Genomic DNA, 22264 nt, shown 5'->3' on the forward strand with positions numbered 1-22264 from the left:
TTATTCTCTACTCTCACTACTGCTTTCTGATTGTAGTACATATTTGCTATTAGTCGGATGTCTCGTTTATCTAAATTCTTTTCTGTCAGGAGTCTGATTAGGTGATCATGCCGCACTTTATCAAAGGCCTTGTTGTAATCTATGAAACACATAAATACATCTTGATTTATGTCAAGACATCTTTGAGACATAACGTTCAGTGCAAACAACGCCTCTCTTGTTCCAAGTCCATTTCGGAATCCAAACTGGGTATTCTTGATGTCCATTTCCAGTTTTCTGTGTACTCTAGAGTGTATAATTTTCAGGAATATTTTCAGTACATGGCTCATCAGACTGATTGTACGGTAATCACTACATTGTTTGGCATTTATCTTTTTTGGTATAATAACATAGGTGGATAAAAGCCATTCTTGTGGTATTTTTATTGATGTATAAATGCTATTGAAAAGTTCAACTAAAATGTGAATCGAGTCTTTTTCTATTAGTTTAAGGATTTCCCTTGGTATTTCATCTGGACCTGGGGCTTTACCATTTTTCATTCTTTTTAATGCTTACATTACTTCTTCTTCCGTTATTTCTGGACCTTCGTCTCCTTGTATGTTACTTAGCTCAGATTGTTGTATATCATCTGCAAAGAGTTCTTCAATATAGTTTTTCCATGTCTTCAACTGTTCTTCTAGTTCTGTTATTATGTTTCCGTTGACATTATACAGGGTACTTGGCTGCTTACGTTTTTGTGTACCTGCAAGTTTTTTCACTTTTTTATGTACATTAAAAATCTTCTTTTGCTATTCTGATTTCTATTTTGATTTCTTTCTGTATTTGTTTATACCTTTGTTCGTTTTTTCCTTTAATTATTCTCCGATTGTCCATGAGAAGAAGGATCTTATCAGTCATCCACCTTTGCTTTATTTTTGGTTTTTCTTTAGTCAGAATTTTCTTCGCAGGACCTGTTATCGCCATTTTTACTTCTTGCCATTTTTTATCTATGTTGTTCGTTGGCTGAGATGTTTTTTTTTTCATGAAGTATTTTCAAATTATTATTAATACATTTTTGCAGTTTCTCCTTTACCTCCAGGTTACATAAATGACTGACGTCTATCTGATTTGCTCTTCTTTTCTGCTCCAATCTTTTTAGTTTAATACTCATTTGCGCTATTAGAGGGTTATGGTCTGAAAAGACATCTGCGCCTGGGTAAGCTTTAACGGATTTTAAGGAGTTTCTGTATCGTTCGTTTATCAGTAAAAAATCAATCTGGTTTCGAATTATTCTTTCGCCATTGTCCTGGGGTGGATTCCACTTATAAAGTCTTCCTTCTTATTATTATTAGATTCTATCTTATTGTCCTGTGCAACATTTTTCCAATTTGTTTCGGCTATTCTTTTTATGTCATCTACCATGTCATGTGTGGTCTTCCTCTTGGTCGTCTACTTTTGTAAGGTCTCCAATGTTGTATTGTGGCATTTCAACGTTGGTCATTTTGTCTAGCAGTGTGACCTGCGAAACTCCATTTGTGACATTTGATACCCTCGACTTTTGTTTTTGATCTCTTTTTATCTGACAGTCGTATACCTAACATTGCTCTTTTCATTTCACTTTCTGTTGTTACTAGTTTATTCGTATTAGCCTTGGTTAGGGTCTAGGGATGTTTAGGCTTGACATCCATATATCATGATAGGAAGAATGCACTGGTGAAACACCTAAAAAATGGTGAAATTGTTGTCCGCGCTCTGATCTTTGCAGGTGGTTCCTTATTGTCCTCTGTTGGTTTTTTATATTTCGCCAGAAAACCTTTTATATCACTTGGTAGTGATTGAATACTGGCGCGTTCAGAGAGGTATGGCTTCATCAAACCTAAGGAAAGCACTTTCAAAAATTCCTGTCTATGCTTATAAGCTGCATTGACATGAGTTGCATTATAAAGAAGTTGTCCATTGATTCCTGCGATGTTCATGAGTTGGAAAAATATAGACAATGGCCATCGTCTTGTTCTTCTTGATACTGAGTATGTGCTACACATTTTATCAACAGTATCAACTCCACCTTTGGTTGCGTTATATTGTAAGATAATTTCACTTTTACTCGACACTGGATCTATATATCCATCCTCGTGCATTGTTGAGATCAATACAACCGCTCTATTTGTTTTCGGTACATGGGAAATCAATGTTACATTTTTTTGGAATCCAAATAACGAAGATTTAACAGGTCTATTTTTATGAGGTAAAAACTCTTGCGGTATTTCCCGTTTATTTTTTTTCATGGTCCCAATCATGGTAGTTTTCTCTTCCAATAATTCCTTCGCTAGCGGATAACTTGAATACCAGTTATCACATGTCAAGTTCCGATTAGTACCTTTTACTTCGTTCAACAAACGGTGCACAATTGCACTAGATGTATTTGGCATGCTGTAGGTGCCTTCGGGCGGCTTACCACAATAAACTTCAAAGTTTGACACATAAAATGTTTTTGCATCACACAATATAAAAAGTTTCAGTCCATACTTCGCGGGTTTGTGGGGGGAAGATATTGAAGAAAACTACAACGCCCTCGGAAAGGTATCAACATTTCATCAATTGTTAAAAATTCACCCAGAGTGTAATTGTCTTTGCAATTCGTTACGAATGTATCTATGACCCATCTTATTGCAGCTAACTTATCTACCTTTTTTCTTTAATTTCTTGTACTTTTATCATCGAATCGAATCACTGCGAGTAAAAATAAGAACCTGTTTTTGCTCATACATGCCGAAAAATTTCAGAGCCGGTGCCATCTGTTGTCCAGAGTTCCAAAAAGTGGGTATGATTTTGCTTCTTGTATCCAGATAACAAAAGCAAACCTATAAATGCCTGCATTTCTACTTTTGTTACGTCTTTTGCATCACGTTCTCTCATAAACTGTGGTTTAACATTCGTAATGTGTCGATTCGTGCATTTAGTAATGTACTCTATCATTTCATCTGTGAATATTCTCATAAAAGCATGTACTTTGTTTTGAATATCCCTTGCTTTTTGTTTCACGCCAGGAAGGATTTTTACAAGATTTTTAGCGCTGACTTTACTAAATTTGCTCTTGAGTGGATTTTTATTCCATCTATTCAGTTTATCTTTGGCAATAAAGTAACTGCTAGATTCAACATGTTCTAAATCGTCATGGGAGTCGTTACTTTCGATTTCTGATTCTGAGTCAGGTTCAGTCTCCTCTACGCACTCTTCAGAAGAAGTATCAGCATCGTCGTTTGGTAATTCTTCTTCCGAATCGGAATTGCAAATAACTTGAGCCAGCTCCTCTAATTCCATCTGTGTTAATTTGTTGGGGTTTCTGATTTTTACTTTATCCCTAAAAATAAAATATAAATATAATAAAAATAAATAAAATAATGAAAATATCCAAAAAACAAAAAAAAACACCAATTTACTGAACAAATAATTATATTTACATTGCTACCCGCGCGGTGTATTTTATTCACCTAACTGTATTGCCCGAAAAAAGTGATAAATAAATCATCAAACTCTACAGCTATCGACGTGCAACTGCGTGTGCACGTAAAAAACACATCGTTCCAAGGTTACATAGAGTGTAAAAAAGTGGAGTATACGGAATTTGGATTTTATCGTTGTTTTAGTAGAAATGGTGTATTTTATACACCAGCGCGGGTAGTTAAAGGATAATGCTACAAATCTTAAGTTTATTATTTTCACTTAATATAATGTATAGATATATCATTCTCTAATTATCTCCTTCTCTTTATTGATTTCTAAAGTAGGTATAGGCTATACTAGAGTTGCAAATAGACACAATATTGCTATTGCATATTTTTTAATTGGATATGTCAATATTAGCAACACTTACATGCATTATTCTTCAAATATGTTTCCCCATATTTCAAAGCGGGTCAATTTTGGTCTGAAAAGTACAAAAGAAGCAAAATAAGCTAAAAGAAGATCACAAAAGGCCTCGGGAAGACGAGACACGATAAGATTGGCCATAAAATAAGAAGATGTGAAGGAAAATTTGTCACAAATTATCAATGTTGACTTATTCTGTATCAACACCTCTAGTTGAATCAGAACAACTGTTCGTACCAGAGTCGATGCTCTAACGATCAATCTTGCCCCTGGTCCTCATATTCCTTGACATAATTTATTCTAAGTTGTTTAGAAAAGGTTTGTAAAGCAAGAAATCAGTTTTTGAAGTTCTAAAATAATTTGCTAATTTGTAAAAGGTTTACAAGTATGGATTATTTCAATAATAAAAACAGTTGCCTAAAACCTCAAGTGTATTTCACTAAAAGTTTTTTAACGTGTGTACAGAATCCTGTTACATGTAAATTTAATCCACCAGACGATATAATAGACATAATTATAAATTTTGAGTACACGTAAACTAGATCTCTCCAGGCCAATTTATGCATGATTTAATAGTGACCTTGTTCAAACTTCCTTAACTGCCGTAGTTGTTAATGAACAATAACTTCTTGTTATTTATTTGAAAATATTAGAGCGTAAACATCACCGTTAACAAACTTCTACCACAATTGAATTTTTGGAAAGATGTCTTGTATCTTGTATTGAACTGTAGTTAAATATCCGATAACAACATCCTTGGTAGGTCTATAATACCTGTTATATTCAGATTAAACGTATGTCGCATAAGGTACACTGTGGCAACAAATTTTTATTACTGATTTAATTTATTTAGTCTAGAAAAAATAAGTTTCTTTTTTTCCTAAGTTATTATATTCATGCTGAATGTTCCTTAAGTATTTTCTCGAAACTATTCAGAGGTACTCAATATGTGCAATAAGGCAGTTATTTAAACAATCTTACAGATTTGCCATTAATCCCATAGAGGAGAGTCTCAAAAAAGAACCACTTACTCTCGTATTAATTTAATAAAACAATTAACAAATGCACCAGACGATTTTCGTTATTACCTGCGCATGGATAAGGCAAGAACTGAATGTGTGGTGGCTGGTTAAGATTCATTATCCACTTCGGATTGAAGTTCATGTGTCCACGAATTCTAAAAAACTAGTAAATCATCAGCATATTACACACAAAGAATGTAATTAATAGCTATGCACATTAAATTAATTTATTTTACAGTTTCCGAACACTACAGATGAATGGAAAAAAATTGCATTGAATTTTCAAGAAAGATGGAATTTCCCACATTGTTTAGACACTGTGGACGAAAAACATGTGCAAATTAAAGCTTCCCCAAGAAGTGGATCATATTATTTTAATTATAAGAAAACTCTCAGCATAGTTCTAATGGGAATTGCGAATGCTAATTATGAGTTCATATATTATGATGTTGTTTATACCAACGGTCGAGTATCTGATGATTCATTGAAAATACCAAATTTATTAAGTATTTGTCAGCAAATGAACTTAATTTGAATGAAAGAGAGCTGGGCTATCAGAAAAAACTATTCAACCATCGTTTTTGTAGAGCTAGACAAATAATAGAAAACACTTTTGGCACTCTGGCTAATCGTTTTAGAGTATTCCATACATGTATCAATTTAAAAGTTGATAACATTGACAAAGTTGTTTTGGCGTGTTGTGCACTTCACAATTTTTTACACAAGAATTTGGCGAATTCATATCCACCTAGTGGCGTATTTGACATTGAATATACATCTATTGGTATCATTACCCCAGGATTGCGAACACAGAATCACAGTTTGTTAGATCTTTCAAGCAGCCACAATGGCCATCACAGTACCGAAGAAAAATATGTGAGGAAAAGTTTTGAAATTTATTTCAATAATTCTGGTAATGTTCCATGACAACATAAAATGATTTCTAACCCACGTAATTAACGACACTATTACCGATGTGTTAATGAATTATTATAAGGTAAACAAATAATTAAATATATTACTAAAGAAATTTAATTTACCTGCGATTCCTTTGTCCTCGTCCATATTTGACAAAGTGGTTCTTACAGTTTCCTGGTCCTATAAAAAAGCTCATTCATTAAAAGTATCTCAAATGTGGTACATATACATCGTCGGCACCTGCACCGGACTTCCCAAAAGGGGAAACTTTATTTAGTTCTTTTCTGTATGTGGTTCTTCAGGAATTTATTTTCTCTATCACAGTTTCTCTATTTGCACTCTCTTCAACTTTACGCATTTTTTCAACCAAAATATCATACACCTGAGACTTAGCGTTTCTGTCGCTGTATTGTTTTGATTTAACCTTCCAAAGACAAGGAAAAGATTAATAAAGCCCAATAAACTGAATCATGAACTCTTTTTTCTTTCATTGTCATTATTATTACAAATAAAAAACACAAAATAACGTACAACACAGCCTATCTATGCAGGCAGTTTTCTGCACAAATTATTAGTGACCAAAAACACAATAATTTAAGCCACGAGCATGTCAGAACATTTTTTTTAATTCTGTTTACTATTATTCACCCACTACGCATGCGTGGAATTGGTAAGTCATTTACACGTTCATGCATTTGCGCCAACCACATGCAAATTATCTGACCATCCAGATTTTTCTCAAGCCAAACTTTGTGGCTTGCGCAAGTGAACAATTTTCGTTTTCATGCACCAATTTACTTGCACAAATTGGCAAGCACAAATCAATTTGCGCAAATTGCATGAGCGTGAAAACGTACCTTAAGGCCTAGTCATTTTGTATGTCGCTTTCAGTGCCGTCAATTCCGTTTCAACGGGCTGCTGCCCAATAAGATTAACAGTGTTTATAGGTAATACTTATATTCCAATATACTTATTTATAGATATGTGTATATATATGTGTGTGCTAATTAATAATACAATAAAACAATATAAAATATAAACATCACAAACTTAATAACGTAATTTTGTTTTACATATTAAAATGATGACCACCTATTCCACAGCCACTCAAATAAACACATGCATGAGACCAGAAATTAATTCAGCTTTCGGTGTAAAAATATCTAGATCTGGGTGAATATTTACTCATCTTAGTGCTCGAGATAAAAAATTATTATATGCATAGTTGGTTCTGTGAAGATGAAGAGGAACATAAAAAGTTTCATTTAATCGTATTCTACGGAGAGGTACATGCAGACCAACCTGCTCAAGTAGCTGAGGACACGACTGTAGAATTAATTATGCCATAAATTATCTTTACATCTTTAATTAATCGTCGGTAATACAATGAGAGAATACCAATTTAATCATAATTTACTTGATTTAATTCAAAAGGTATACCCTGTTTACATCGAAATATTATAAGATGGAGACCATACACAATATAGTAATTTAATCGCTTCAATATTCTGAAAGTTTTTAGTGCAACTTTTTATAAAGCCAAGCATTTGTAAAGACTGAAATTATTGACATATAATACGATTCACATAAAAGTTTAGAGTCTAAATTAATTTCCAGATCACGAATTTCGGTAACCCAGTGAACAAGAATGTTCTGTATGTTATAATTGTATTTAATTGGGTCTCTCGATCGTTCAAAAGAAACAGCATGACACTTGGATGCGTTCAACACACACCACTCACTCAACCGTTTAAGATCGTGTTGAAGATTAACACAATCTTTTGTATTATTGATAACTGGAAGCAGTGGTGTATATCATTGATAAATATTTTAAATAAAGGCCCCAAATGAGAACCCTCGGGTACTCCTGAATGAACCTTCATCTTACTGGAAACAAAATCTCTGATACACACCATCTGAACTCGGTCAATCAAGTATGTTATCAGCCATCCAAGAAGTGGACCATCAACACCCATTTTTTAAGTTTAAATATTAAAATATGGTTGACCCGATCAAAGGCTTTGGAGAAATCAGTGTATAGTGAATCATGCCCCTCTCCAAGGCCTTTCTTATGAATATCACAAACACTGGTATATTACATTTGTTTGATTTGCTATTCCGAAAACTAAATTGTTAGTCAACTAGCTGTTTTTCAAGTGAACAAAACATTATTAGTTACTGCTACTTATACTAAAGAGTATTAAAAAAGGCGTCTGGATAATACAAAACAACAATTCTTGAGAAAGCTGGGAGGCAATCCACCAGGACCCTTATTCGCATCTAATTCTGATAATTTTAATTTTAATACCAGATATAGTTATGTTAAAACCAGTCAAGTAAGGAAGACCAAGAGAAGGTGAGTATTTGAGTGGAATAGGCCGTAGAAAAATATTCTGCAAAAGATTTACAATATCTGGTCCGTCACTGGATTCAACACCGCCATACCTACACACAGTGGGCAAGGAGGGCTTTCCCCTTTGTGAATTCACAAACGACCAAAATCCCTTCAAATTATTTCCTAGTTATAATGCTGCTAAATAAATATGACTTCTGTAGCCTTCAGCTTTTAACAATTTACAGTTGGCCTTCAGCTGAGTAAAAGTCCGGTAATCTAGTAGTGATTTAGATAACAATATTTTTTGTGAGCTTTCTTTTTCTCAACTATCAGATCCTTCAACTCTAAAGAGAACCAAGAAGAGAATCTAAGTTTTGAGTAGTAATTCTATAGCTAAGTAAACTATATCATAAAAAATATTTATAATTTGATTCAGTGGTTTTTATAAAAATAAATTATGCCAACGGAACTGTGACAAAAAATTAGTTATTTTTCAGTGCCTATAGAAATTATCACTAATCAAACCAATATCATTGGGGCACCATTTGGTCATCTTTATCTCAAATTTCAGGGGTGGGTGGTGCATAACCTCCCCCAAAAGAGCTTCATCTGCCCTGGACACAGTTACATCAGCATCATCAACCAGCACTAAGTCGAGAATATTATCAGTTGAATTCACAACTGTGTTGGACTGAAACAAATTGTGGTATGCACACATATCAGACATAACCTGCAGGCCTTCAACTTCAGATGATGTGGCAGTTGGTAAAGGAATTGATGTAGAGCAAATATTATTTGAAAGCACACATTTTACAGTTTGGTAAATGGAAGTCAGCAGCCAGATAATAGTGTGCAGATGGATAATCTTTAGCTATTTCTTCTAAGGTTTCACAAAGTATGAAATATTTGTCAAATGTAGACTTTGGTGGAAAGTATGTTGTTCCTATAATAAACTGATTTGCACCTTCAGTCACCAAGACAAAAAGTTGTTCGATTCTCTGGTTAACTGTTAAAGATCTACTGCTTAAGCTCTTATGAACTGCAATAAGGAGTTCACCACCTCTTGAGAGTGAACTTGTTTCCCTGGAGCGATCAGTTTTATATAGGTTAAGGTCAAACAACTTCAGCTCTTCATCGGCATAGTTACATGTCAACCAAGTCTCGTTGAATATGATAATACTGTAATGGAGTGGGAAGGATACTTTTATAAATAATTTATCGAGCTTAGTTCTTAGACCTCCTTCATTTAGAATATAGTCCCAAAGTCCAAGTGAAGACTGTGTTAGTTTTTTGGTATTATTCTAAGAGTGCCATTTAAGTACTTGCTAAAAAAGTTTTGTTTGTCTTTTCTCTCTCTTTCCTTTAGTTTACTCTTGATAGTGTTTAATGCAGTTCTTTGATGTGGGGTGAGATCTGAATCGATAAAAATCTTTTTAATGACCTGTCATCATTTCTTTTATTTTTGAGTACTCTGATGGTTACAGAACGGTTTCCACTTTTGTTCTTTTTTTCCAATTCTTTCAGCCTCAACAATATCAATGGCTGAGTTCATTAATCCAGATAAGAGGGATCGGGCTTTATTTAAATCTTCATCTTCACCATACTCGCCATATTAAAAATCATACTGTTGTTGGATCTTTTCTGTCTCTCGATCATTTCACTAAACACTGATTGGTCTGTTGGTCTTTTGCTGGCCTTTTTTCTTTCTTTTCATTTGTTATTTCTTCGTCTTCCGTTTCTATGTCGATGATTGTTTGCTCTTCTTTTTATCCTTTTTTGATTTTAAAGATACTATAATCTTCTTCATCTTTTTTTAATTTAATATTTAATATGCCAGCCCTGGCATACTTTTCATTGTTAAAATTTTCAAAATCAATCAACTCATGATAATCATTTTTAGTTGGAAGATTATCAAATACATTTGAATTATGTTTTAAGGTATTTACCTCTATTTCCCCTGGTTAAATCCTTTTTGACTGCTCAGCTCTTGTTTGGCACTTTTCCTCAGTGTAATTGTTACTTTGCACAAGATTTTCACTTTAATTTATTTTACACTTATCACAATTTATTTTATTTTTATCACAAGTATATGTATTTTTATTGTTAGTTATCCCCCTACACTTTGTTTTTCGCTATTTACGTTTAAATATTCGTTCATATACTTTTGTTGACGCCAAGGCCACACCTTACCACCAATTTTGGAGGATATGCCTAACGTGCTATTCCATACATAACCCTATCCTATGTTATTTATGGTTCAATAAAAAATTACAATCTAAAGAAAAAAAAAGTGTTTTTTATTAATTCAAATCTGGCGTAAATTTTGAGACACCCATTATTACTTTCATATTTCCATGTCAAGATTAGAACGAAATCTTCTGTATCTTGACGAGTATTTCGGTACCTACTTCTACGGAAGCAAATAAAAGGGGAAGATTAATAAAGTCATAAAGTGGTGTTACTATTATAGAACTCAAAAAAATGAAGATATTATGTAGAATCGCAAAATGTGGAGATCAGATGAGGGTTTATGTTATTTTATAGTTAATCCTAGACATATGTATACAATCAATTTTTATTTTTTAAATACTAGCACTTTTTAAGTAAAAAATAAATAATATTAGCACTTTTTAAGTAAAAAATAAATAATATTTCTTTATGAAATTAAATCTAAGTTGGTACATCTCCCATAAATTTCACTTATCATAACTTTAGAGAACCGCTGATAAGGATGTATTTATTCACGTACAAAATCGCTAATATCCGGGCCCTCCTACTGTCCATTGCAGAGACCACTTTACGACGGTCCTTTTTACAATTTGACATGATCTTAATAGTCGTTATTGCGTTTCTTAGAGAAAAATCTTGCTAGTGAATAGTTTCGAAATCGAGAAAACCATTGAAAATTACGAAAAATGAGGGAAAAGAAAATTTCACAGGTCAGTCAGATGTCTAGGAGCTTGAGTAAACAGGAGGAACTACTCAATGTTCAAACGCAGTATTTTCTTAAGCTAGACGAAATAAAATTGACGAAAAAAGAAAGGTTGAAAAAGGCGATATACGATCCCAAAACAAAAAAGGTGTTTGGAAGAACGAGTATTAGTTGGGGTAAGTACAAAATTGAATATAAGTCACCTAATTGTGGCTATGAATTAATTAGGTACATATTTATTTTGAATATGTTATGTGAAAAGTTATTAACAATATGAATTTAAATTAGAATTTAAGAGTTTTTTTATTTTATTTTATATTTTGGACGATGATTAGTTAGTCATACAGCCAGTTACCTTTATGTATAATTATTATGTATAATGTACATACTTTTTTTATTGTTACATACTATCTTTCCAAGATTAATTACAAAAAATTCAAGCCATAATACTTTTAATTAGTAAATCTGGTGATCTAAATTTAAGATATCTAATATTAAACAATTTAGTTATCTTACAAAACTAATAATATTAACACAACAAAAAACAAAGTTCTTTTGATGAATAACAAAAATCTAAATATTCATAAATATAACTTTGCACTGTTTGCAACTTTGCACTTTAAAGTATTTGATAAGTTTGATTTAAAGACTCTAAGCTTCCAAATGCTGTCCATGCTAAGGAAAATTTCAATAAGACTTTCGATTAAGCTTTAACAGTTCGATTTTTTGTCTTAAGTGTACATACGACTGCACATCTATATTATTATTGTCCAGAGTTATATCATCAGTCATATCTAGTGATTCATTTGTTAGATATTTAGTTTTTGCTAAATTTATTTTTAGTTTTTTTTTATTTTGTATTTAGATCTTGGGTAGTTAGGTAAAAAGCTTTTGTAGGATAGAATTCTTCTTGTCTAAATGCTCTCTGTAGTGTTTATGTCTAATGCTTTTTGTTATTTATTATCCCGGTTTTTTTTATAGCGTTCTCCGCCTTCCGGTTCCCAGTTTCCAGCTACGTCGGTCATTCCATTCGCCAGGGTGAAGGTTTCTTTCCGACATTGCCTTCTGAATGCCGCCCAGCCAGGATTGTTTTGGCCTTTCTCCCTTCCTTCTTTCCCTTGGCGTCCATTTTAAAATTTGGTTTGGCAGCCTGTCGTCGTCCATTCTTTTCACATGACCATACCAGATCAGTTGTCTCCTTTAAATTTCGTCAATGTTGACTTGACTCCCATTATATTTCTGATATAGTCATTTTGTATTCTGTCAAGCCTTGATTTTCTAGCTGATCTTCTCCAGAAGTCCATTTCCAATGCAAGTAGGCGTCGCTCAAGGGATTTAGTAAGTTGCCATGTTTCGCATCCATAGAGCACTATACTTTTAAAGATGGAGTTAAAGAGGAGATGCTTTCTTTGATTTGATAGTTCTTTTGACCATAGCATCGGGTTTAGGCATCCTATCACCCTTTTTCCTTTCACGATTCTTTGCTCTATCTCTTTTTCGGTGCGCCCACTCTTGTTGATTGTTGTTCCCAAATATATATATTCCTCACAGTTCTTGATTGTTTCATGTTCGTTGACCATTAGATCTTCTACTTCATTCCCGATGCATAAGTATTGCGTTTTGTTTCTATTTACAGAGAGGCCCCATTCTTCATGTTTTAAACAACCCTCTCGTCATGAATTCTAAATCTTCCTTGTCAGCTGCCACTACTACTTGGTCGTCCGCAAAATGTAGAGTGTATAATGTTGTATCGTCGTCAAGTTGGATCCCCATTCCTGAACATGATCTTCTCCAGTGTTTCAGTGCTTCATTTAAATAGATCTTAAATAGTATTGGAATGCTTTTTGTCTATTGCTTAAAATTCTATAGAATCAAATGCATTTTCGTAATCTACCATAGCTATTTAGAGTGTTATTTTGTATTGGTTTGATTTTTCGATTATTTTTATTACGTATATATGTTGCATGGTGCTATAACCTATTACAAATCCTGCCTGTTCCCGAGGCTAATAACTATCCAGTGTTTTTGTGTCGCAATATACAAGATTTATAATGGGCTGGACATTTAACCAAGTTGTGGGTACTTCACGTATTTCTATGTATTTATTTAAAATAATTTCTTAAATTTTTATTATATGTTGCCCTACATAATTTATCCGTTCCAATTTCTAATACCTGGTGCTTTTTTATTTCTCATAGTGGTCATCGCATCTTCTATTTCTTCCTCTATTATTTCTGGTATATCTTCAGATCCAACTTTTTTACTATTTTCCTTTGTTTTCCTTCTTTATCTGGTGGTGGTTTTGCTTTTGACTCCAATAATGTTTGATAGTAGTTTTCTATCATTATCGTTTTTTTACTTCCTGTAATTCTTTCGTTTTTTAATAAAATTTTCTATCTTAGCTGGATTGGTAACTACTACTATTAAGTATTTACGCTCATTAAATCAACGCACTTACTACTGTTACATCAAGACGCCAAATATAATAGCTGCATAGTTAAAAATTTGTTAAATTTGAAATTTTTAATTCTATAATTATTTCATACCTTTCAATTTTTTTACGTTTTGTTTTGGATCACATAGTTAAGACCCGAGCACTATCCACATCAATGTTCAAACCCACATGTTGACGATACTTTGGTGTCTTTTCTAACCCATCTGAATGGTATAATTTCATAGTATCAAGTTTTCGATGGAGGAGTAAACTGATTCATCCCTACCGTTTCTCGATATTCTTCTTCTTCTTCTAATGGCGCTACAACCCTTTGTGAGTCTTGGCCTGCTTAACAATGTTCTTCCATCCATCTTTTACGGGGCGTTCCTCTTGTTCTGTTTCCTTGGGGCTTCCATCTCTGGACTACTTTTACAGCTCGATTATCTGGCATTCTTTCTAGGTGACCAAGCCAGTTTAGTCTTTGTGATTTTACAAATCTGACAATATCTGCGCTCTGCATTAGTTCATCCAGCTCGTGGTTCATTTTAATTCTCCACGAACTATCGCTGTATTGGGTTGGTCCAAATATCTTCCTTAGTATTTTGCGCTCAAATATTCTCAGTTGATTTTCATCAGTGGTTGAGAGGGTCCACGTTTCACATCCATATGTGACCACTGGTCTAATTACTGTTTTGTAGATTCTCAGCTTAGACTCACGATTCAGTAACTTACTTTTCATTAAGTCTTTGTATGCATAAAAGCACTTATTACCGCTAAGAATCCGTGCTTGTATTTCTTGACTGATGTTGTTGTTGTCATTTATTATTGAGCCTAGGTAGGGAAAAGTGGAGGCATATTTGTAGGTATGGTTGTCTACCTTCAGATTCTCATGCTCATTCGATTTTGTGCACTCCATATATTTTGTTTTGCTTTCATTTATATATAGACCAAACGTAGCAGCTTCTCGTTTCAGTTCTATAACTTTTTCGCTTAATACCCTTTTGTTGCGGCTTATTATGGCAACATCATCCGCATATGCGCATATTTGCATATATCTTGTATTAATACAGCCGTTTATATCCAGTTTTCTAACAACGGCTTCTAAAGTTAGATTAAAAAGTGTTGTTGATAAGGCATCCCCTTGTCTAACTCCATTTTCAATATCAAAGGCCTGCGTCATATCTCCATCTATTCTCACCATAGCTTTGGAACCCTCCAGAGTCATTCGTATAAGTTTAACCAACTTATTGGGTATCCCTAACATAGATAGTTGCATCTTTTGTCGATCTACTCCATCAAACGCCTGTTTGAAATCGATATACAAGTTGTAAATAGGTATGTTATATTCAACACATTTTTCATGTATACCTCTTAACATATGTATTTGGTCTATAGTTGACCTCTTTGGTCTGAAGCCACATTGGTATTCACCAATAATCTCCTCCGAAAACGATTCCAGGCGGCTATATATAATTCCTGATAATATCTTGTAGATGACATTTAAAACTGTTATGCCCCTATAATTTTTGCAGAGTCGTTTGTCTCCCCCTTTGTACATAGGAAGTATGATTCCCACTTTCCAATTTTCTGGGATGACTTCTAGTATAGATATGCGGTCGATTAGTTTATGGATACGCCTCCATAGCGCATGTCCACCATTCTTTATCAGTTCTGCAGTTATTCCATCTGTGCCAGGTGCTTTGTTATTTTTTAGATGTTTTATGACGTTTATCGTTTCTTCCAATATTGGTTGCTCAACTAGTTGTTCTGCTGTGTGGTGAATTATCTCTTCATCTTCGTTTTGTTCTTTTTCTGGGTTTAACAGCTCTTGAAAATGCTCCTTCCACCTTTTCATTATTTCCTCTTTCTCGCTGATAATTGCTCCATTTTTGTCCTTGCAAACTGTTGATCTTGTTATGTATCCTTGGGTGCATTGCTTGATTTCCTTGTAAAATTTTCTAGCCTCTCTTCTGTTATTATAATCTGTAATTTGTTGTATTTTTCTATTCAACATTTCTCTCTTTTTCCTTCTGCATATTTTCTTTGCATCTTTTCTGAGTTCTTCATATGCCTGTCTATTCGATCGGGAATCCCTTTGTAGACATTTCTGTCTAGCTATATTTTTGCTATTTATTACTTGTTGGCAATCTTGGTCAAACCATTCCTCGTTTCTTTGGCTTGAGGTTTCACCTAATGTTTCCTTTGCCATATTTGTAATTGTCGTTTTGATGATATTCCATTCTTCTTCAATGTTGTTTTGTTCTCCTCTTTCATTTTTTCTCGTTTCTCGATATTATCATAAAGAAAAATCAATCCCAAGATTTTTATTACTCTGTTTATAGAAAACCCACCCATACCAACACTCATCATCCACCTTCACAAGTTAATTCAGTCATTAATACCATTGTCTCCAGTTTCATTACCTTGTAATTTAACAGCATCCTTACTCATCTAAAAATATTAACTTTTAAAAAACATTTATCATATTTATTTAAGAAAAACTTACCAAAGCATTAGCTAATGGAACAAGTGGAAAACTTTGATTATCTATAATAATAAAATTCAAAATAGAGCTAATTATAACTAAATAGATCTAACAAAGAATTGAACAAAAATAATAGAACAAAAAACTATATTAACTAAAATAAACAACGCGAATAATACAAATATTTACTACAATATGTTAAATTGTAACAACTCAAAATTATATTTTAAATATAGAGGAAAAATTTTATGGGTGTAGTATACACTTCCACTATTTAGATTAATTCTTCTTTTTTCAATGGAAGAAGTCTGCAATAGTAAGTATATTTGAGCTATTAATACGGAGTGGTAGGAATTTTTGTGTTGAAGGTTTCCGACTATGAATCTGTCAAAATATGCCCGACCTAAGCGAATGAACCTTATAAAGATGAACAGTAAGTGTGCATTTTTAATGCCACATTAAAAAAAATCACTGTCGAAAACTGTCATTACTTCCTAATAGAAGGTTTTATGAATAAAACGAAAGTATTCGATTTGCATCTTCACAATAATATTCAGAAAAATTAAAATATTTGTTAAATAAAATTGTCCAATTTACTATTTTTTACGTATTTATTGAATTTTAAAATCATCAATATTTGATAATATTTCGAGAGGTGTCCGGATCCCCTCGACACCCCCTGGCTTCGTCACTGACTTCATTAACAATTAAGCCACAATAGTTTAAAATAAAGCAAGCTCAAATACAGTCGGAAAAATGAAAGATTACCCATAAACGATCATATCAATCACTTATTTTGTATTTGCTGTCTTTTTCTATAACAAACATTTGTTATTTATAGAAAAAGACAGCAAATACAAAATAAGTGATTGATATGATCCTTCATGGGCAATCTTTCATTTTTCCGACTGTACTCGTCGGGAACTGATAGTGTTGTATATGTTGTATGTCTAACTTATGTCATGTCACTTGTCATTGTTGTATGTCTTACTTATATGTCTCGTTGCGTGTCATGAGATATATATATTAAAAAGATACCTCATGTTAAGTCTATAATAAATAATAATAATTGTCCTTTGGTGTAAATCTGTGTTTTACTCACATTTTAGTGGCCTAAATACACAACAGATAGAAGGTTTAAAACTTAAATTTAGACACTTGATCATTTCAAAAAGAATATTTTTTACTTTCGTTTTTGAGCCTTTGTGCTTTAATTTGTTTATAACTCGAAAACGATCAACTTTGGAGAATAACTGCAAGGGGCCCTGTTTGTTTAGAATGATCAAAAAAATTTGTTCGACATGAAAAAGTAGTCTGTATTCTGAGGTATCTGACGAAAGTGATTATATTCAAAACTACCTCATGGGAATATTGTTTCGCACAAACCCAAGCTTTCTGCATCAAATTTATGGTATAAATCTAGAAAATATTTTTGTATATATACATACAATGTATAACGGAACTTAAAATGCAGAAGTCTAAAATAGAGAGAGACAGCGAGATAGATTATTACAGACACATGTAATATGTGAGGAAGTATTCGTTTCGATCGTAATACACCGAGTTTAAAATGAGACGGTGAGAGCAGGAATTAATTAAATAATGTAATAAAGGGAACAAGCAGATGCGTCATCTCATTCAATCTTTATAGCCTTCAAGATGATACACGTTGAGGTTACTCATATACATTCCGCTAAAATAGTCTAGAATTAAGATTTGTAACAATGTGATATAAAGCCGTGTAGAATTTTGGCATTTTTAAGTAAAAATAAATACATTTTTTTACCACTGGTTTTAAACCACGAATTCTTCTTATTTTTTCTTCCTGGACGCACTTTTTCGAATATTTAATCTTTTTTTTTTTAAAAGCAGCCGCATCATATTGGTTATTAGCGGATGGATTTAATGTAAACAATAATGGTTACAAATAACAAATAAATAACATACTTATATGTGGTTCAATATATTACAGTCTCTTAAAAATTTCACAATATTTTCACTGGTACACTCACTAAAAATATCTCTTATAACTGATGGAATTTTATTAGTTAGTCGTCTTTCAGCACTATATTTGAGATATTCATGTGTGAGTTTGCTGTGTCCTAATCGGAGTCTGGTTAATACAACTTTAGGAAACGGCTAGGGACGTTGTTACTCCAACCTCCACAATTTGGTTTAATTCCTTTTACCTTTGAGGATTTTTCGTCCCAACATTTAGTCCAATTACATATCAGCTTTTGTTCAAAGTACGGATTGAGATCTTCTGCTAATTGTTTTACAAAATGGTAATGGTAATACAAAAGAGAGTTAGTCTAAATTATCTTATCATTTGATCAGCCAGAGGTACTGAGGTGAACCAGTTATCTACTGTTATATTTCGGTAGTTTCCATGTATTGAGTCCAACAATTTTCGAATGTAAAAAACTGGCAATGTTTTAGAGTCATTCATCATCAGTATCTTTATCGGTTACAGATGCTTATAAAATTTATCCGCTATTTTTCTTATTGCTCTTGTTTCTTTGCCATCAAACAGGCATATAACTAGAAATTCAATTTCTGCTGCGACATCGTAGCACAAAATATTCTGTTCCCAAATTGCATAACCAAAGTTCATTAACGTTAAGTTAGAAACACGTAATGCTGCAGTTGATAACAATAACCCAATGAAGACTTTCACTTCGGTTTTATTTGTCAATCTGGTAGAACTTTTCAGAAAGAAACTTTCACTTTTGCGACTGATTTCTTCATTTGTATAATAATCGATTAAATCTAACATTTGTTCATTACACAGTCAGTTCCAGGCTTCTCCAGGGGCCTGTAGTATCCTGGCTTTTTCTTTGGGACCTGGTAAATGCGTAACAATATTTCTGGCTACTGTACGATCGCACCTTAAGGGTTGTTCTGTAGACCAACGATACCCGTCTCTTTCAAGTAAACTTGCAATATTTCTAATTGGTTCATGATCTACTTCACTATAAATTTGTTCACTTGCATCAGTATCGGTATTGGAGTTTTGTTTTTCGATATAATCCCGAATAATTCGAGATTCGTAATCAGCACCAAAGATATCTTGACCTCACCCTCGTTGTTTTCATTAGCAAATAAATTTTCGACTTTTCTTTCCACTTCAGCTTGGGTCAACGGACTACTTTTTTCCCAGTTTTCTTTCCAGTTATATGAAGCCATTTCACTAAAAGATAATTACAAGAAATATTTATAAATTGTCACAAACTTTACAAGTGTGCTACATACCATCGCGCATATTTAATAATTTTTCGTGATTGGATATATTGCTCAAATAAGACCGCAACTACACACTCGTCCTTGGAAGACTACAGACTGAATTTACATGAAGCGACATTAACATTGAATTGCTGCCGCACATGCTACATACTGAGTGTCTGGATGGGCATCTCACACCCAGAAGTGAGCTTCCATGGGTCTTTAAAGCCAGATTTATACCGTACTTAAAGGATAAAAAATTCTATTGTACTTAAAGAAATTGGTTTTGCAATGCAGCGCTGAATTTCTGACTATTGACCACAATCCCTATTTATTTTACAGCTCACTCCTCCTCTCTGTCTTTCTCTCGCTCTCTATTTCTCTCTCTCTCTTTTGTCGTTTTCCCGTTATTGAGGATCGTGATTTCCTCCAACAATCCTAACAAATTTTATCATATAAGAGTTTCACAGGCCCGCTAGATTCTGAATTTGGACGGATCATCTGATTGGTGACTATTTTCTTCGTCTTCTCCCCGGAACATTTCCAGAAACAATTAATCTCTCTAAATGATCGTCGCCTCAGCGAATCACGTGACGAAAGAACTGTAGAATTCGTTGCAGACATATTGTGGACACGTTTTTTTAATGTCAATTTGGTTAAGATTGAAAACATTTGTCCAAATTTCCGATTTTGCAGCTCAGGTAAGTTAAACTTCTAACCCTTTGACGTGTCTGACCATTAACTTGTATGCTACCATCGATAATTTAATCTTGAAATATTATTATATATTCAGTTTTTTGGATGTTTGATTCCAGCCGATACTTGTCGTAAGCTATCACTAGTTTATCTAATTTATAGATATTGCAAGTGCCATTGTCATTACTTGTTAGTAGAACCGTATGAGATGAATCTTAATAGTCAATAAAAAAACATACAAAGCAGGTAGGGCTACAAGAAGGCTACAAAAATGTCAGGAAATTGGAGATCTACAAAAGGAAAATGATGACTTTAGTTTACGTAGATAAATGACAGAAATTGCATTTGTAAGAAAAACTTCAATATCCGTGCAATTCAGGATAAAGAAAACAATTTCACCAATGAAAAAGTAGGATAATTTAACAGTTGGAAAGAATATGTGAAGTCGCTTTGCCATTATTGTCAAGGACTAGAAGACATTATAACTGAATAACTGACTCGAAGATAACATAGGAAGAAAATATACTTAGGAACCAGTAGCGCACCTAGAATTTGCCTCTGGGGGGGTTAAAAGGAGGTACTTAAAATGTGTGAGTAACAGTGTCGGAATAGGGCCCTGGGGGGTTTAACCCCCAACCCCCCCCGGGTGCGCCACAGGAACCAAAAGCCGTAGAAATAATAATAATAATAATAATAATAATAGCGTTTATTGTCCAACAGAATCCATTTATAGGACAAAATACAATACTAAAATTAAATGATATATTAATAATTCATAAGTACTAACTAAATAACACATTTTTCGAGTATTTTACCTTAACATAAAGAAACTACTCAATCACCTAGGTAGATCTCAGCCATCCTAGTAAGCTGCTTTAAACTGCAGTGAAATATATCGCAGTAAGCACTTAAGGAATTATAATAGTTGCACATGAGAAATAGAGGAGAATTTAACATAAGATTAGTTCTAGCTTGTGTATTTCTGAACGTAATCGAATTTCTCACTGGATAAGATGGAACGTTAAAATTTATTTGTCGAAGAATATCAGGGCAGTCAATGAGATTATGTAGTAGCTTGTACAGGAATATTAGGGAGGCATTAATTCGTCTAGATTCTAATGATACTACGTCCAAATCGCTACACAACTCACTATTGCTGATGCCCCTCTTGGGATATATGATATATGCCGTTAATTTTGAAAGACAAAAATTTTAAAAATTTACGCTGCACCTGCTCTATAAGTTGGATATGTACATCATAAAAAGGTGACCAAATGACAGAGGCATATTCCAGTTTACATCGTACAAAAGTGTAATAAAGTAATTTAATTGCCTTAATATTAGTGAGATTTCGACTATTTCTAATTATGAATCCATAGAAATAATAGAACCATATGAAGTACGTCCTTCATTATGTTCTTTTTACCCAGTATATTAATTAATTTTAAGTTATACCAGAACTAGATTTAGCAGAAGTTGCCGATGATTCTTCAGGCATTATTTCATATTCATATGACTCTAGACATTAGGACGCCATCCTAAAGGAAAAAATCGACACGTTTAAATTTAAACAGAGGGTTGTGTTTAAATATTTAAAAATCTACTTTTCTACTTTTCTAGTATTAAATTCTTAACAAAATAAAAAAATCATTTGAAATAAAGTTTTGTGAAATATTGATTCTTGGAAAATTCGTTTACTTCATTGTAATTTAAAAGTACCGACTGAGTCAGGAGTCAGATAAAAAATATCAATGGATTTGGTGTCACCTTTGACTTATAAAATTAAGCGATGGTTACACAAGTACATACCAGGAGTATTTATTAAATTTGAAAAATTCATTTCAAATTTTATTTCAAATTTAAATTGAAAAAAAATATTATAAATATATATATATATATATATATATATATATATATATATATATATATATATATATATTAAATTTATTCCATATACTATTCCATATACAGTTTCGTTGAAATTTCGGACAAAGTCCGTTCTTACGTGTGGGATTGTATAACCATACTGGGTCACCTCTTTCGAAAGTTGTACCAGTAGCATGCATGTCGAGCCTGACCTTGGCTTTATCACTTTGAAGCTTCAAACTTTTACGAGCAAATTCGTAGACTTTTCCAATTTTCCTTTAAAATTTCAATGAACGTCAGGGGTGAATGTTCTTCTTCGTAGAGAGGCAATCTTCCTAAAATAAGATCTTGCGGAAACTTCATTTTTCTTCCAGTGATCATCATCGATGGAGAATAACCAGTTGCTTCATGTTCGGAACTTCTTTAGGCTCACAAGAGTAGAAGACTTAAAATATCCCAATATTTTTTATTATTAGCGACGAACATTGAAAAATATTGACACAGT

The 22264-nt window shown here is 33.2% G+C and overlaps 1 protein-coding gene across 1 annotated transcript in view; it reads left to right on the top strand.

Annotated features, from left to right (window-relative positions):
• The first annotated feature begins 10916 nt into the window (after positions 1–10916).
• The window catches only part of LOC140441782 (sodium/potassium-transporting ATPase subunit beta-2-like), a 34894-nt gene continuing 23546 nt past the window's right edge, over positions 10917–22264 (top strand). Inside the window, exon 1 of the mRNA XM_072532698.1 lies at positions 10917–11232. Coding sequence (XP_072388799.1) covers positions 11040–11232 — 193 coding nt within the window. The 5' untranslated portion in view covers positions 10917–11039. The remainder of the gene's footprint in view (positions 11233–22264) is intronic.

Source organism: Diabrotica undecimpunctata, chromosome 5 (assembly GCF_040954645.1).
Source record: "Diabrotica undecimpunctata isolate CICGRU chromosome 5, icDiaUnde3, whole genome shotgun sequence".
NCBI classification, from domain to species: domain Eukaryota; kingdom Metazoa; phylum Arthropoda; class Insecta; order Coleoptera; family Chrysomelidae; genus Diabrotica; species Diabrotica undecimpunctata.